Raw genomic sequence first — 18,612 nt, 5'->3', positions numbered from 1 at the left:
TCCATTTTTGGAACTGTTTCAGGGAACAGGAAATCCCATTCTCGTAAAATAGTAGTCACCCTGAATGGCCAGCAATCAAAGAACTATTTATTCGAAACTTTTTATTCCAATTTAAAAAAAAAACTTACCTGTTTGCAAAATTTCTTGGTTGATGTGGAAGTTGCATGGATTAATAATAGTTAAAATCGGTTTTAACATTAGAAATGATCTTCATCAGGAGTGCAACGAAAAACATGATCGAAAAATTGAAAAATTCAGGCTTTTTTTGAGCTTGAGTCATCAAAATCATATGTTTTTGTACTGGCGCGGATTTGATGACCTCGGCGCGGATTTCAAATGGCTTGGCGCGGATTTTGCGGTTTCCAAACCGACAGTTTTGTAACAGCCCTGCAACCATATGATCGGTGCAAACTCAGTATGCGTTGAGCGCTCAACGCGGACGGACGCACGGCCGTCCAACTGCGCTAGAGAGAACGCAACTCATGTATGACAATGATTTTATTGCCCTTTTTCCGGCTATACCAGTCGGCTAGTATGTCTGAAATAGACGTAAAAACTTGAAGTATTTTTAGGCAAAGTACGTTTAATTGGCAAATTGAGAGATAAATTTGTGAAAAAATTACCACTTGTTTTGGTGGGATTCGAACCCACGACTCCGTTATCGCTAGTCCGGCGCTTTAACCAACTAAGCTACAGAACAAGTTACAACTCTGCAGAATAGAAAGTCAAACTGGATTCGAAGCACCACCCTAAACCGGGTCCGTCTTTCACAACTTTATCTCTCTTTCGGCTCTTAGATGCCAATCTCCCGCACTCTCGCGGCCTACGAACGACAAGTGTGCGCGTATTGTTTTTAGAATGTTGATATTGAAGCTCGAATGACACATACTTCGTCACCAACCATATGATCGGTGCAAACTCAGTATGCGTTGAGCGCTCAACGCGGACGGACGCACGGCCGTCCAACTGCGCTAGAGAGAACGCAACTCATGTATGACAATGATTTTATTGCCCTTTTTCCGGCTATACCAGTCGGCTAGTATGTCTGAAATAGACGTAAAAACTTGAAGTATTTTTAGGCAAAGTACGTTTAATTGGCAAATTGAGAGATAAATTTGTGAAAAAATTACCACTTGTTTTGGTGGGATTCGAACCCACGACTCCGTTATCGCTAGTCCGGCGCTTTAACCAACTAAGCTACAGAACAAGTTACAACTCTGCAGAATAGAAAGTCAAACTGGATTCGAAGCACCACCCTAAACCGGGTCCGTCTTTCACAACTTTATCTCTCTTTCGGCTCTTAGATGCCAATCTCCCGCACTCTCGCGGCCTACGAACGACAAGTGTGCGCGTATTGTTTTAAGAATGTTGATATTGAAGCTCGAGTGACACATACTTCGTCACCAACCATATGATCGGTGCAAACTCAGTATGCGTTGAGCGCTCAACGCGGACGGACGCACGGCCGTCCAACTGCGCTAGAGAGAACGCAACTCATGTATGACAATGATTTTATTGCCCTTTTTCCGGCTATACCAGTCGGCTAGTATGTCTGAAATAGACGTAAAAACTTGAAGTATTTTTAGGCAAAGTACGTTTAATTGGCAAATTGAGAGATAAATTTGTGAAAAAATTACCACTTGTTTTGGTGGGATTCGAACCCACGACTCCGTTATCGCTAGTCCGGCGCTTTAACCAACTAAGCTACAGAACAAGTTACAACTCTGCAGAATAGAAAGTCAAACTGGACTCGAAGCACCACCCTAAACCGGGTCCGTCTTTCACAACTTTATCTCTCTTTCGGCTCTTAGATGCCAATCTCCCGCACTCTCGCGGCCTACGAACGACAAGTGTGCGCGTATTGTTTTTAGAATGTTGATATTGAAGCTCGAATGACACATACTTCGTCACCAACCATATGATCGGTGCAAACTCAGTATGCGTTGAGCGCTCAACGCGGACGGACGCACGGCCGTCCAACTGCGCTAGAGAGAACGCAACTCATGTATGACAATGATTTTATTGCCCTTTTTCCGGCTATACCAGTCGGCTAGTATGTCTGAAATAGACGTAAAAACTTGAAGTATTTTTAGGCAAAGTACGTTTAATTGGCAAATTTATCTCTCAATTTGCCAATTAAACGTACTTTGCCTAAAAATACTTCAAGTTTTTACGTCTATTTCAGACATACTAGCCGACTGGTATAGCCGGAAAAAGGGCAATAAAATCATTGTCATACATGAGTTGCGTTCTCTCTAGCGCAGTTGGACGGCCGTGCGTCCGTCCGCGTTGAGCGCTCAACGCATACTGAGTTTGCACCGATCATATGGTTGGTGACGAAGTATGTGTCATTCGAGCTTCAATATCAACATTCTAAAAACAATACGCGCACACTTGTCGTTCGTAGGCCGCGAGAGTGCGGGAGATTGGCATCTAAGAGCCGAAAGAGAGATAAAGTTGTGAAAGACGGACCCGGTTTAGGGTGGTGCTTCGAATCCAGTTTGACTTTCTATTCTGCAGAGTTGTAACTTGTTCTGTAGCTTAGTTGGTTAAAGCGCCGGACTAGCGATAACGGAGTCGTGGGTTCGAATCCCACCAAAACAAGTGGTAATTTTTTCACAAATTTATCTCTCAATTTGCCAATTAAACGTACTTTGCCTAAAAATACTTCAAGTTTTTACGTCTATTTCAGACATACTAGCCGACTGGTATAGCCGGAAAAAGGGCAATAAAATCATTGTCATACATGAGTTGCGTTCTCTCTAGCGCAGTTGGACGGCCGTGCGTCCGTCCGCGTTGAGCGCTCAACGCATACTGAGTTTGCACCGATCATATGGTTGGTGACGAAGTATGTGTCATTCGAGCTTCAATATCAACATTCTAAAAACAATACGCGCACACTTGTCGTTCGTAGGCCGCGAGAGTGCGGGAGATTGGCATCTAAGAGCCGAAAGAGAGATAAAGTTGTGAAAGACGGACCCGGTTTAGGGTGGTGCTTCGAATCCAGTTTGACTTTCTATTCTGCAGAGTTGTAACTTGTTCTGTAGCTTAGTTGGTTAAAGCGCCGGACTAGCGATAACGGAGTCGTGGGTTCGAATCCCACCAAAACAAGTGGTAATTTTTTCACAAATTTATCTCTCAATTTGCCAATTAAACGTACTTTGCCTAAAAATACTTCAAGTTTTTACGTCTATTTCAGACATACTAGCCGACTGGTATAGCCGGAAAAAGGGCAATAAAATCATTGTCATACATGAGTTGCGTTCTCTCTAGCGCAGTTGGACGGCCGTGCGTCCGTCCGCGTTGAGCGCTCAACGCATACTGAGTTTGCACCGATCATATGGTTGGTGACGAAGTATGTGTCACTCGAGCTTCAATATCAACATTCTTAAAACAATACGCGCACACTTGTCGTTCGTAGGCCGCGAGAGTGCGGGAGATTGGCATCTAAGAGCCGAAAGAGAGATAAAGTTGTGAAAGACGGACCCGGTTTAGGGTGGTGCTTCGAATCCAGTTTGACTTTCTATTCTGCAGAGTTGTAACTTGTTCTGTAGCTTAGTTGGTTAAAGCGCCGGACTAGCGATAACGGAGTCGTGGGTTCGAATCCCACCAAAACAAGTGGTAATTTTTTCACAAATTTATCTCTCAATTTGCCAATTAAACGTACTTTGCCTAAAAATACTTCAAGTTTTTACGTCTATTTCAGACATACTAGCCGACTGGTATAGCCGGAAAAAGGGCAATAAAATCATTGTCATACATGAGTTGCGTTCTCTCTAGCGCAGTTGGACGGCCGTGCGTCCGTCCGCGTTGAGCGCTCAACGCATACTGAGTTTGCACCGATCATATGGTTGGTGACGAAGTATGTGTCATTCGAGCTTCAATATCAACATTCTAAAAACAATACGCGCACACTTGTCGTTCGTAGGCCGCGAGAGTGCGGGAGATTGGCATCTAAGAGCCGAAAGAGAGATAAAGTTGTGAAAGACGGACCCGGTTTAGGGTGGTGCTTCGAATCCAGTTTGACTTTCTATTCTGCAGAGTTGTAACTTGTTCTGTAGCTTAGTTGGTTAAAGCGCCGGACTAGCGATAACGGAGTCGTGGGTTCGAATCCCACCAAAACAAGTGGTAATTTTTTCACAAATTTATCTCTCAATTTGCCAATTAAACGTACTTTGCCTAAAAATACTTCAAGTTTTTACGTCTATTTCAGACATACTAGCCGACTGGTATAGCCGGAAAAAGGGCAATAAAATCATTGTCATACATGAGTTGCGTTCTCTCTAGCGCAGTTGGACGGCCGTGCGTCCGTCCGCGTTGAGCGCTCAACGCATACTGAGTTTGCACCGATCATATGGTTGGTGACGAAGTATGTGTCATTCGAGCTTCAATATCAACATTCTAAAAACAATACGCGCACACTTGTCGTTCGTAGGCCGCGAGAGTGCGGGAGATTGGCATCTAAGAGCCGAAAGAGAGATAAAGTTGTGAAAGACGGACCCGGTTTAGGGTGGTGCTTCGAATCCAGTTTGACTTTCTATTCTGCAGAGTTGTAACTTGTTCTGTAGCTTAGTTGGTTAAAGCGCCGGACTAGCGATAACGGAGTCGTGGGTTCGAATCCCACCAAAACAAGTGGTAATTTTTTCACAAATTTATCTCTCAATTTGCCAATTAAACGTACTTTGCCTAAAAATACTTCAAGTTTTTACGTCTATTTCAGACATACTAGCCGACTGGTATAGCCGGAAAAAGGGCAATAAAATCATTGTCATACATGAGTTGCGTTCTCTCTAGCGCAGTTGGACGGCCGTGCGTCCGTCCGCGTTGAGCGCTCAACGCATACTGAGTTTGCACCGATCATATGGTTGGTGACGAAGTATGTGTCATTCGAGCTTCAATATCAACATTCTAAAAACAATACGCGCACACTTGTCGTTCGTAGGCCGCGAGAGTGCGGGAGATTGGCATCTAAGAGCCGAAAGAGAGATAAAGTTGTGAAAGACGGACCCGGTTTAGGGTGGTGCTTCGAATCCAGTTTGACTTTCTATTCTGCAGAGTTGTAACTTGTTCTGTAGCTTAGTTGGTTAAAGCGCCGGACTAGCGATAACGGAGTCGTGGGTTCGAATCCCACCAAAACAAGTGGTAATTTTTTCACAAATTTATCTCTCAATTTGCCAATTAAACGTACTTTGCCTAAAAATACTTCAAGTTTTTACGTCTATTTCAGACATACTAGCCGACTGGTATAGCCGGAAAAAGGGCAATAAAATCATTGTCATACATGAGTTGCGTTCTCTCTAGCGCAGTTGGACGGCCGTGCGTCCGTCCGCGTTGAGCGCTCAACGCATACTGAGTTTGCACCGATCATATGGTTGGTGACGAAGTATGTGTCATTCGAGCTTCAATATCAACATTCTAAAAACAATACGCGCACACTTGTCGTTCGTAGGCCGCGAGAGTGCGGGAGATTGGCATCTAAGAGCCGAAAGAGAGATAAAGTTGTGAAAGACGGACCCGGTTTAGGGTGGTGCTTCGAATCCAGTTTGACTTTCTATTCTGCAGAGTTGTAACTTGTTCTGTAGCTTAGTTGGTTAAAGCGCCGGACTAGCGATAACGGAGTCGTGGGTTCGAATCCCACCAAAACAAGTGGTAATTTTTTCACAAATTTATCTCTCAATTTGCCAATTAAACGTACTTTGCCTAAAAATACTTCAAGTTTTTACGTCTATTTCAGACATACTAGCCGACTGGTATAGCCGGAAAAAGGGCAATAAAATCATTGTCATACATGAGTTGCGTTCTCTCTAGCGCAGTTGGACGGCCGTGCGTCCGTCCGCGTTGAGCGCTCAACGCATACTGAGTTTGCACCGATCATATGGTTGGTGACGAAGTATGTGTCATTCGAGCTTCAATATCAACATTCTAAAAACAATACGCGCACACTTGTCGTTCGTAGGCCGCGAGAGTGCGGGAGATTGGCATCTAAGAGCCGAAAGAGAGATAAAGTTGTGAAAGACGGACCCGGTTTAGGGTGGTGCTTCGAATCCAGTTTGACTTTCTATTCTGCAGAGTTGTAACTTGTTCTGTAGCTTAGTTGGTTAAAGCGCCGGACTAGCGATAACGGAGTCGTGGGTTCGAATCCCACCAAAACAAGTGGTAATTTTTTCACAAATTTATCTCTCAATTTGCCAATTAAACGTACTTTGCCTAAAAATACTTCAAGTTTTTACGTCTATTTCAGACATACTAGCCGACTGGTATAGCCGGAAAAAGGGCAATAAAATCATTGTCATACATGAGTTGCGTTCTCTCTAGCGCAGTTGGACGGCCGTGCGTCCGTCCGCGTTGAGCGCTCAACGCATACTGAGTTTGCACCGATCATATGGTTGGTGACGAAGTATGTGTCATTCGAGCTTCAATATCAACATTCTAAAAACAATACGCGCACACTTGTCGTTCGTAGGCCGCGAGAGTGCGGGAGATTGGCATCTAAGAGCCGAAAGAGAGATAAAGTTGTGAAAGACGGACCCGGTTTAGGGTGGTGCTTCGAATCCAGTTTGACTTTCTATTCTGCAGAGTTGTAACTTGTTCTGTAGCTTAGTTGGTTAAAGCGCCGGACTAGCGATAACGGAGTCGTGGGTTCGAATCCCACCAAAACAAGTGGTAATTTTTTCACAAATTTATCTCTCAATTTGCCAATTAAACGTACTTTGCCTAAAAGTACTTCAAGTTTTTACGCGAACCAAGTGTTTGATTTTTTTCAAGCTGTATTATTCTTATTAACCTTGTTGTTCAATGACGGCTTCTGTGTTAAATTATCAGTATGAGGTGTGTCGACATAACGCAGGTATTTAAAACCAGTTGATTTTTGTGTTGTCGAGAATAAATAGATTCTAAAATGCAGTGGATTTGGTTCGGTCTGGCTGAATGTGATTTGGAAAAATGGCGATCAGCACCATCGAAACATAATTGTATCCTCCAACATCCGTATTTCTAATAACGTGTTCAATTCTCACACAAATTGTTACTATGAGTCGGTTGGAAGTTAGAAATTTGACGGAGATGAGCATAACTTGAAATGTTCTTCATCTGGACCAACACTAAAACATTTAGCTGATTCTATGGAATGGTTTACAGTTCACTCTGGTTGGATGCAATTTTATTTTTTGTATGTTCTGCCAAACAGAAATTTTGAATTAACTCCAGGAAGAGCTGTCAGAATTATTGCATTTTTACATGGAAGGAAGATCATCAATTTCTTCATCCAATGGTAAAGAAAACTCAATTTTTCAAAAAATGGTCTTTGGTTCGGTTTAGCAGAACCCCGACCACCTTACAGTTGAGGTCGAAATACGTATCTGTCAAAGGATGCAAATTCTTAGTGGAATTCAAGGAACAGTACTTAACGCGATTTTCTTTTTATTTACAGATATTCCCTTTACAAGCCCAGGTTAATCATCATCGTGTTCAAAAGTTATTCCGAGTTTTTCCGTATTATTCTGTCTTCTGCCCATCCGAAACCACAATAGGTTATGGGCCCAGGTCGTTTCCGAAACGGTTTACGGTCGTAAAGTGGAAGTAGTGTTCGCGATGGCCGAGGAAGACCGGGTGGCACGTTTTCACCTACCGCTTTTCGGCGGGTCGAATTTCGCGTCGTGGAAATTCCGAATGCAGGTGCTCTTGGAGGAGCACGACCTGCTGGAATGCGTCGAGGCTGATGTTGCTGACGTGGACGAGCTGAAAGAAGAGCCCGGGGACACGGCGGAGGTGAAGCAGCGGAAATAAAAGGAACGAGCCAAGCGGCTGAAGAATGAAAAAAAGTGCAAAAGTTTGATTATCTCCTGGATACACGACTCCCAGCTGGAGTTCGTGCAGGGAAAACGCACACCGTAAGAAATTTGGTCGGCTTTGAGCAGAGTGTTTGAGCGTTTCAGCATCGCCAGTCGCATGCACCTAAAGCGACAGGTGCTGGCTCTGCGACACGACGGCGGTGCGCTGCAGGGACATTTCCTTCGATTTGATCGGTTAGTGCGTGAGTACCGCGGCACGGGAGCGGAGATGGAAGAAGTAGATTTGATTTGCCATCTTCTGCTAACAGTGGGTCCTTCGTTCGATACCGCCGTTACCGCATTGGAGACGATGCCAGAGGCACAGTTGAATATGGAATTCGTGAAGTGTCGCCTCTTGGACGAGGAAACCAAGCGGAAGGGAATGTGCAGTGACCAGGGGGGGGGGGGTAAAGAATCAGCTATTTTTGTGGGCTCCAAGCAGCCGAAGAATAAGTGGAAGGTAAAGTGCTTCGGCTGCAAGAAAGAGGGGCACAAGCTGTCCGATTGTCCGACGAAGAAGAAAACGAAAAGTGATGAGAAATCTCGCGAAAAGTTCTCCCCGAAAGGGCACTCAGCAGAGGCTGGATCGAGCGGTGTTTGTTTTGCTGCTAGCAGTGGCGGAAAAGAAGAAAAAGTGTGCGGTGCGCAGCAAAACTGGCTACACTGCCTAGCAGCATCGACACACGACCCGCATCCGAGCTACGCTCAGTTTGTATCGCATTGTCAACACGTTCAGATCAGAGAATAAAATACTCCGTTTTATATTTGTTCTAATCGCGGCGTTTTATTACCACGCACCTCATTGGTGACCCCGACGTTCGCCGGCTCAAATATAGGAACGTGCAAAAAAGTAAGGAAACACACAAATCAATACACTTGGGCGCAACTGGCTGTGTGTCGATTTTTTGCTATCGTTTGCAGACCGCCATTGTAGCTGCCTACACGTTGGAATTTCGCCAAGGCGCCCATCAGCAGCACCCAAAACAAGATGGCGGACGAACAATGTTTGAAAGACGAAATCGCTCATCTACAGGAGGACCAGCTGCGAGTAGCCCGAGCAGCCGCTGCAAACAACCCGCCCGTCGTGAACAGCGGTACCGATGTCAACAACGCTGCCGGCGGTACTGTTAACAAAGTTGCAATAAAAATCGGGCCATTCTGGAAGCGTGACCCAACTCTTTGGTTTGCTCAGCTAGAGGCGCAATTCACGCTGAATCAAGTAACTCGCGAGGACACTCGCTATTTCCACGTCCTCGCTGCCACCGATTCGGAGATATTGGCATGCTGCTCGGACATCATCCGAGATCGACCGGCGAATGGAAAGTACTCAGCGTTAAAGGACAGAATTATCAGCGAGTACAGCACCAGCGAGTAGCGTGGTTGCGAACTCGGCGATCGCAAACCTTCGCAACTACTGCGCGAAATGAGGGATCTCGCCAGGGATGTCATCACCGACGAGAAAATCATTAAGTCGTTGTGGATGTAGCAGCTCCCTGAAACGACACAAGCTGTTCTAAAGGTCTCGGAAGCCACTCTCCAATTGGCGCAGCTAGCTGAACAAGCGGAAAAACTTGCGGACATCACCAGAACGCGATCAATATCCTCCGCTGGAACGACGTGGGAGGACAACAAGGACATCAGATTCGAGGAACTACGCAAGCAAGTTTCTGTTCTTTCCGACGAAATTGCCGCTTTTCGTCAAGAGCGCGGCAGACCCCGCAGCAGGAGTTTCAGCAGATTCCTTGGTGGTACCCGAAGCGGCTCACGAGGAAATCATCCGTATTGTTTCTACCACAGAAAATTTGGCGCCAACGCGAGAAGCTGCCGATCACCCTGCCAATTTAAGCCAAAAAAACTAAAGCAGCTGCATTCGACGACGGGCGAAGGCAGTAAGTTTCAACAATCCCGTCTTATCATCCAGGACCCAGCAACCAACTATAAATTTCTCGTCGATACCGGTGCTGACCTTTCAGTACTGCCGTGTGCTCCAAGCAATAAGTCAAGGCCGACCCCAGGAATAAACCTATATGCCGCCAACGGCTCCCGAATCGCTACCTACGGCACCGAGATATACAAACCAACTTTCGGTCTACGCAGATGTTTTCCGTGGCGCTTCATAATAGCGGATGTGACTTCCCCGATCCTGGGTGCAGATTTCCTGAAACATTACGGTTTGCTGGTTGATCTGCAAGGAAAGTGCTTGATCGATAAAATGACCAATATCAAAGCACACGGTCAAATCAGCGTGGTCGCAGAAGGATTATTCGGTTTGAAATCATATTCTCGCAACAGTGATTACGGCGGCCTGCTGAGCGAATTCTCGGATGTTACTAGACCACGTTTTCCTCGACAGGAAGTAGAGCATGGCGTAAAGCACACTATCAAGGTCGATGGGCCCCCGTGCCATTCTAAATTTCGCAGACTTCCACCACACAAACTCGAAGCACTTCGGAAGGAATTGAAGCTATTTCTAGAGCTTGGATACATCCGATCCTCGAAAAGCCCGTATTCAAGCCCGGTGCACCTAGCTACAAAAACACTGCAGAACGATGATGTGAAATTCAGGCTCGTAGGTGATTACAAACGGCTAAACGATTCTACCATCGCGGATCGGTATCCTTTGCTGCACATTTACGACATTTGTCAAACAATGCAAGGTAAGACTGTCTTTTCTGTAATAGATTTCGAACGGGCCTACTATCAAATCCCCATGCATGAGGCAGATATCGAGAAGACTGCAATAATCACGCCACTCGGTTTGTACGAGTTTCTCGTGATGCCGCAGGTTTAAAAAATTCTGGCCAGGCATTTCAAAGATTTATCAATAACATATTCTTTGACATGCCATTCGTCGTCGGTTATCTAGGCGACTTGCTCATCGCTTCGTCATCCGAGGAGGAGCATAAAGTTCATCTACGCATGGTTTTCGAGAGGTTGAGAGCAAACGGACTTCAAATCAACGCCGACAAGTGCCAGCTGGGAAAACAGGAAGGATAACTACCGGAGGTTGCAAACCGATTCCGGAGAAGGTGCAAGCAGTCGCAAATTTCCCGAAACCAGACACGGTAAAGAAACTGAGACGTTTCCTTGCCCTAATCAATTACTATCGCCGCTTTCTCTCACACGCTGCTGAGGCCGAAATTCCATTGCGCAAACTGATACCATCAAACAGGAAGAATGATAACACACCAATTGTGTGGACAGCTGAAGCTGAAGCAGCCTTCCAAAACTGCAAGAGGTGTTTGGTAGAAGCTACAGAACTGGATTACTACGATCCAGAAGCCCAATTGTCCCTGATGGTCGACGCGTCCGATTTGGCTGCCGGAGCTGTGTTGCAGCAGCGATCCAGAGAGGTGCATGGAAGCCATTGGGATATTTTTCCGTGAAGTTCAACGACCGCGAACGACGTTACTCTACCTACGATAGAGAGCTGCTTGCTGTATATCTTGGCGTCAAACATTTCAAGGACGTGATCAAAGGCTGTAATCCGGTGATATTTACCGATCACAAACCACTCACATTTGCATTCAAGCAGGATGCGAACAAACCAACACCACGACAGCAGCGAATGTTGAGTTTCATAAGCGAGTATACAACAGATCTCGTTCACATCGCCGGTGTGGACAATATCCCAGCGGACGTGCTTTCTCGAGTAGAGGCTATTTGGTTGCCATCGACGATTAACCAAAACGATTTCGCCAGGAAATAGGAATGCGACGAACAACTGCAAAATTGGCACAAGGCCAATCCCGATGTAAAAATTCTGAAATTCGCTCAGCTAAGCTGTTAAGCTCAGGTGTTAAGCTACTTTGTCAACAACAAGGCGATAAAGTGCGAATTTGTGTTCCTCGTTTCTACCAAAAAATCATATTCGACCAGTTTCATCGCATGGCACACTCAGGAGTAAAGGCCACACAAGCACAGATTTTGCAGCACTACGTTTGGCCTGTAGTCAAAAAGGACGTTTCAAATTGGACCCGAGCTTGTCAAGAGTGTCAGAAAAACAAAGTATCCCGATATACCAAGTCGCTTTCTAACCAGATAGATGTTCCGGACGAGCGATTCGAGCACGTTCACATCGACATTGTCGGTCCCTTGCCGATATCCAATGGAAGGCGGTATATTTTGACCATGATTGATCGGTTCAGCAGATGGCCTGAGGCAGTGGCTATCCCGGACATGACTGCGGAAACTGTTGCCAAAACTTTCGTCGAAGTGTGGGTCGCTCGATTTGGAACTCCGTCAAAGCTAACATCGGATCAAGGTCGTCAATTTGAGTCGCAGCTGATGAAGGAACTTGCTGTACTGTTAGGCTTGGAACGGATTTATACTACACCCTACCATCCACAGGCAAATGGGATGATCGAGTGCTGGCATAGACCACTCAAAACGGCCTTGGAATCGTATAAATCAAGTTGGACTGATGCGTTGCCGTTGGTTCTGCTCGGTTTACGAACGGCAATTCGTGGAGAAACATCAGCGTCAGACATGCTGTATGGCACGGCCATTCGCATACCTGGAGCAATGATGGAGAAACAACCTCTTCGCGGTTCGACGAAATCCTTCGTCACAAATCTACGAGAGAAAATGAATTCAGTGGTGCCTCGTCCTGCATCCAATAACGATACAAAACGACATGTATTCGTTTCGAAAGACCTAGGAACATGTACGCACGTGTTCTTAAGAACCGACAAAGTTCGAGCCGCTTTAGAACCACCGTACACGGACCGACACGGACCATACGAAGTCCTCACAAGGACCAGCAAAACGTTGACTATCAAAATAAAGAACAAAGAGGTAATCGTGTCAATTGACAGACTAAAACCAGCCTATTTCGCCAAAGATCCTGATCCATCATCCGACCGTATAACCAAGAGTGGCCACCATGTACGATTCAGGATTCAGTGATTTTCTAGGAAGGGGGAGTACTGCGGTGCGCAGCAAAACTGGCTACACTGCCTAGCAGCATCGACACACGACCCGCATCCGGGCTACGCTCAGTTTGTATCGCATTGTCAACACGTTCAGATCAGAGAATAAAATACTCCGTTTTATATTTGTTCTAATCGCGGCGTTTTATTACCACGCACCTCAAGTGTTTCCCGAAGAGTCCCGTGTACAGTGGTTCATTGATTCGGGATGTTCCGACCACATCGTGAATGACAGAGCGCTGTTCAAAACGCTGAAGCCGCTGAAGTGTCCGGTCGAGATTGCGGTGGCAAAACATGGTGAGTCGATATTTGCCAAACATGTTGGGACGATCAAGGTGTTGGTCAATGTCAACGGCAAGGGGGTGGAATGCACGGTGAGAAATGTTTTGTTCGTGCCTGAATCTCGCTGCAATCTTTTCACTGTGGTGAAAATTGACGAAGCGGGAATGAGAGTAACTTACGAAAAGGGCCGAGTGTGATTCATCGCGGATCGGAACTCGTTGCAATGGGCTCGCGTTGTGGTAAGTTGTACCGTCTCGATTTCTACATGGACAAACGTAAGGGAACGTCCATTAATTACGTCACGCAAAAATCGACCAATTTCAACCCCCCTCCCCCCTATGTCACACTTTTTGTATGGGACCTCTGAAATTTTTGTATGAGCTGTCACGCTTTGCTGAACCCCCCCTCCCCCCTCAAAGTGTGACGTAATTTATGGACGTTCCCTAATGCAAGTGACTCTTTGTTGACATGTGGACTGATACCGAAACGATTGGAACTGTGGAATCGTCGGTTCGGCCATTTAAACGCGAAAAGTCTCGAGAAACTGTTTTCCGGCGGCATGGTCACGGGAATCGAACTGACTGGTGCAAAAGTGGACAAGAGCGTTATATGTGAGTCGTGTGTCGCGAGGAAACAAACCCGGAAACCATTTCCGATGCGTAACGAGAAACGTTCGTCGCGAGTGTTGGAGTTAATCCATTCGGACGTTTACTCCTGTCGGCGGGGGAATGAACTATTTCGTGACCTTCATCGATGACTGGAGTCATTTTACGATGACCTTCCTGATGAAGAATAAAAGTGAAGTGTTCGATCTGTTCCGGCAATACGAAGCGATCGTTACCGCCAAGTTCGGCGTCAAAGTGAGTCGTTTGCGGTGCGACAATGGAGGCGGGTACCGTAGCCTGGAGTTGGAACAGTTCTGTCAGCGAAAAGAAATCCAAGTCGAGTGGACGGTTCCGCACACACCCGAACAGAACAAGGTGAGCGAGCGGATGAACCGCACTCTTGTGGAGCGTACGCGGTCGATGCTTGAAGACTCGGGAGTGGAGAAGCGGTTTTGGGCGCCGGCGGTCCAGACGGCAACGTACTTGGTCAACCGAAGCCCGTCTCGAGCAATAGGCGAGGATGTGACTCCTTACGAGCTGTGGGAGGGTAAGAAACCGGACGGACGTGTCGAAGCTACGAGCGTTCGGATATACCGCATTCGTCCACGTACCCAAGGAGCTGAGGAAGAAAATCGACTCGAAGACCAGGAAAGGCATATTCGTTGGATACGCCCATAACGGCTACCGCGTATGGAACCCGAGGTCAAGGAAGATCGTTCACGCTCGGGACGTCGTTTTCGTCGAAGATGTGCAAGCGGATATCAAGCCAAAGAAACCATCGGACGTGATTGTGATGCCTCCAGTAGTTGTTGAAGATGCTGCCGAAGAGATTGAAGAAGATGAAGCCGTCGGTAGGGCCACCGGTGGTTCGGCTGGAGGGTCAGACGGAGCTGTTTCAGAAGAGTTTGATGAAGAGTTCAACAGTTTTCGTGAAGAAGAAGATGGGCCGAACGGTAACGTTCCAGCGGTGGATGCGGAACCCGGAAGACCACAGCGGCAGAGACGCCCTCCAGCGTGGCAACACGATTATGATGTGGATTACGCTGCATACGCCTTCAATGCGGTAACCTACGTGCAGGATGTGCCGAAGCCTCTAGCGGAAGCCCAGAAGAGGGATGAATGGAATCTGTGGAAGAAGGCCGTCGAGGAGGAGATGGATTCTATGCAGAAGAACCAGACCTGGACCCTAGCGAAGCTGCCAGCGAACCGAACACCGATTACAAGTAAGTGGTTATTTAAGATTAAGCGAGGAGCTAACGTTGAACCTGACCGCTATAAAGCCCGTTTAGTGGCTAGAGGTTTCAGCCAGAGGTACGGCTTCGACTACTGCGAAACGTACTCTCCAGTGGCGAAGCTTGATACGGTTAGGACGGTGCTGGCTTTGGCGAACCGGGACAAGATGGCGATCCACCAGATGGACGTCAAAACGGGCAGCTCGAATTTTTTGACAACGGGCAGCGGAGAATTTTTTGTTTCAGCCCGAAGGATTCCAGGACGGGACAAATCAAGTGTGTCGTCTGCAGAGGTCAATTTATGGCCTGAAACAAGCCTCGAAGTCAAGGAACGACCGTTTTCATGGATTCATGGTGAACCGGATGGGATTCACCAGTAGTCCGAACGATTCTTGCCTCTACACTCGTAGGATCGGGACCGAGACTGTCATTGTCTTGTTGTACGTGGATGACGTCATTGCGGCTGGAGCATCCCTGAAGGCGATACAGATCGTGAAGCGTTGCCTGTCCTCCGAATTCCAGATGACGGATCTGGGCGAGATCCACAGTTTTCTGGGGATTCAGATCGAGACTTCGAAGCAGGAGTATTGCGGATGAGTCAGTACCTGGAAGATTTGCTTCGACGATTCAGAATGGATGAATGTAAACCGGTATCCACGCCTATGGAGTGTCGGTTGAAGCTACCACGAGGTGAAGAGGAGAAGCGTATAGAACAACCGTACCGCGAGCTCATCGGTTGCCTAACGTACGCGTCGCTTACGATGAGGCCAGATCTATCGGCAGCCGTGAATTTCTTTAGCCAGTTTCAAAGCTGCCCGACTGATGAGCACTGGTCGTACCTGAAACGTGTTCTGAGATACATCAAAAGGACACTGGACATCGGACTGGAGTATCGTGCTGATTCGGAGGAACCGCTAGTTCAGGTGTTCGCTGACGCGGACTGGGCCAACGATCCGGTGGACCGCCGGTCAGTTAGTGGATGCTTGTTCAAGGTAACTGGCTGTTGTGTCAGCTGGATAACGCGAAAACAACAAGTAGTATCACTCTCATCGACTGAAGCCGAGCTCAACGCTCTATGTGCGCGGCGTGTTTCGAGATTTGGCTGGTTCAACTGCTCAAGGATTTAGGGAAGAATATTGAGCTGCAGGTGTGCTTCTATGAAGATAACCAGTCGACAATAAGGATCGCGGAGGACAGCAAGAATCATGGTCGACTCAAGCACGTCGATGTAAAATACCACTTCCTACGTGACTTGGTGAAGGATGGCCGAATTCGTATCCAGTACATTTCGACAACGGACCAAATGGCGGATATGATGACCAAGGGTCTTCCAGTGGCTGCACTTCGTCGTCAACGGCCCAATGCGGGGTTGGTAAGTTGCTGCGATTGAGGAGGGCTATTGGAATAGCAATCCTGGCAACCCTACCAATACTACCTTACTATATATAGATAGTAGAGTAAACATAGATCCGCGGACACCGCTGACTAAAATGTTTCAAGCGTGTAAGTAGTAATTTTCAAGAGTGTGACGGTTGAATATGGCGTCATGCGCTCCATTGATGTTGTTCAAATCGTGATGTCATGCTCGTTTGGATACAGATTTTGACAGTTCGTTTGGATACAACGGATTCATCAACACGGATCTATGTTTACTCTACTATCTATATACCTTACTTGTGCTGCTATGCACACCTTTATGTTTATATACATTTGATCCTTTTCACAACCCACTTTGTATACCATAACCAAACAAGACGCAATCGAATTAAAACGTGTTTAAAAGTTATTCCGAGTTTTTCCGTATTATTCCATCTTCTGCCCATCCGAAACCACAATATTAAAGGTAAAGCAACGTTCAAAAATTACGTCCAACATTTGGGGAAGGGGGGGGGGGTCTAGGAAAGTGTGTCAGTACGTGTATAAGGTATAGGGAAACAGCGTTACAGAAAGGGGAGGGGGGGGGTCTAGAATTCCCGAAAAACGATGGACGTAATAAATGAATCTTCCCTAAGCTAGTTTCAAAATCGTATGGGGCACAACTCCATAAAAAATACAGATATTCATATTTTTTCTTTTAAAAATATTACTCACCCGTGTATTGTTTCTTTCAGCTTTAAGTTCTCCGATTTCTTCATCTCTTTCTAGCAGTGCCTCTCGTGCTTGTGTCAACTCTTTAGTTAAAGTTGAAAACTCCTAAAAATAAACAAAATATGTAAAATTACCAACTAAAGGAATTGGCAAACAAACCCATTTAATGGGTCATAGGAAGTGACCGACAAAATGCGAAAACTTGCGATCGACCATCACGGATTTGAACCAAATTTGGCTGAAACATTTGTTTAGATGGAAATAGAAAAAATCCAAACTTTGGTACCGATCGGATCTTCCCTCGTTTTGGCAGATATTAAATTCATCTTCACTTTCTTTTATTTTTATCATTGAAACTATTGTACATGCACATTTTTGACCTTCGGCTTTTTTGAATAAAATCATTCAGGGAATCCACAATTATTATTTTTTTAATACTAGAGGGTGGCCATTCAGAGCGGCACATAAAATTCCCGAGTTTATCCCGGTTTCCCGGTAGGGGTAGGCGGGGTAGTATGGACACCCTCAATGTTTTCAAATTTGCGAACTCTTTTGAACTTTTAATGAATGGAGAATATAGTCCATTTATCTAAAACGTAGTTTTAGGAAAGAAACATTCGTAGTTACTACGTAGTTATTTATACTTGACTTTACACGAAAAAGTTGCGTCTTCCGTTTTTTGTGCACGGAAATTATAATTTTCACACATTCATTCGAGTTGGCGCGAAATCCGTCGTTTTTTTACGACGTTTATTGAAATAGCACTGTTTTTTTTTTCGATGGTTTTTGAAACAACGCGGTTTTTTACGACGTTTTTTTTAAATAACGTGGTTTTTATACGCGGTACCATTACCGTCGTAAAAAAAAACTTCAGTGTATTACAGTTCCGCCTACAAAGAATTGCATTCACCACAAAAATAACAATTGGCTTCTTTAACGGCGTTGAGATAATTCCATATTCTGAATGTACATGCCAAACTGGGCCGAAATCCAAATTTTCATGAATTTTGGTGCCCGGGAACCTATTTAAAAATCAATTTTAAGTTTGTATGGGAGCGATTTGATATATCACCCCTCGTCGGATGTTGTACTGGGCGGAGCTGTCAAACAGTTGCCCAGCTGTCATAGGCGCCAACTTGTGACGTAGTTGGGGGGGCGAAGCTCTCCAAAATTGGACAAAATGTAACTTTTTTCAGCTCAATGCACTAGTTTTCACGTGTATATGCCTAAATGAGATGAACTGCGTCGATATTTTCCGCATTTGATTTTGAGAGGCCTTGCCCCCCCAACTACGTCACAAGTTGGCGCGTATGCCAGCTGTCAAAAGGTGATTTGAAAAAATCTCTTTTAAATTAATTTTAGGTATCAAAAAAAAAGTTCTAAAATTTTGAAAAAAAAAATCCTAGTGGCTCAGAAAAAGGTGTTCTATCATTTAAAAATATAAAATCACTGAATTTTTCTTAATTTAAAAACCCAATTCGTTATCACCAAAACAAAAAGACAATAGTCTCTTTTACGAAACGACAACAGTGTTGATATTGATATTAACACTCACGGGCTTGGGCGCAACCTCCTGTCAAATTTTCATTCATGAAATGAGCGATCAGCTGATCCGAAAAGTCTCGTAAAATGGCTCATTCCGTCA

The 18,612-nt window shown here is 45.6% G+C and overlaps 2 protein-coding genes across 8 annotated transcripts in view; one reads left to right on the top strand and one right to left on the bottom strand.

Moving 5' to 3' along the window:
- LOC109402987 (liprin-alpha-1) overlaps positions 1 to 18,612 on the bottom strand; it is a 545,355-nt gene that overhangs the window by 506,120 nt on the left and 20,623 nt on the right. For all 7 annotated transcript variants that reach the window (XM_062854909.1, XM_062854913.1, XM_062854915.1 and 4 more), the window contains exon 3: positions 16,971 to 17,072. In XM_062854909.1, the coding sequence (XP_062710893.1) occupies positions 16,971 to 17,072 (102 nt within the window). The remainder of the gene's footprint in view (positions 1 to 16,970; positions 17,073 to 18,612) is intronic.
- LOC115261835 (uncharacterized) lies at positions 8,818 to 10,620 on the top strand. Its single transcript, XM_029863746.2, is given in 1 exon segment — positions 8,818 to 10,620. A coding segment is annotated over 1 exon segment (1,803 nt).

This window comes from Aedes albopictus, chromosome 2, assembly GCF_035046485.1.
Source record: "Aedes albopictus strain Foshan chromosome 2, AalbF5, whole genome shotgun sequence".
In the NCBI taxonomy this organism is placed as follows: domain Eukaryota; kingdom Metazoa; phylum Arthropoda; class Insecta; order Diptera; family Culicidae; genus Aedes; species Aedes albopictus.
The sequence above is the reverse complement of the archived record's forward strand: the minus strand, read 5'-3'. Positions and strand labels throughout refer to the sequence as shown.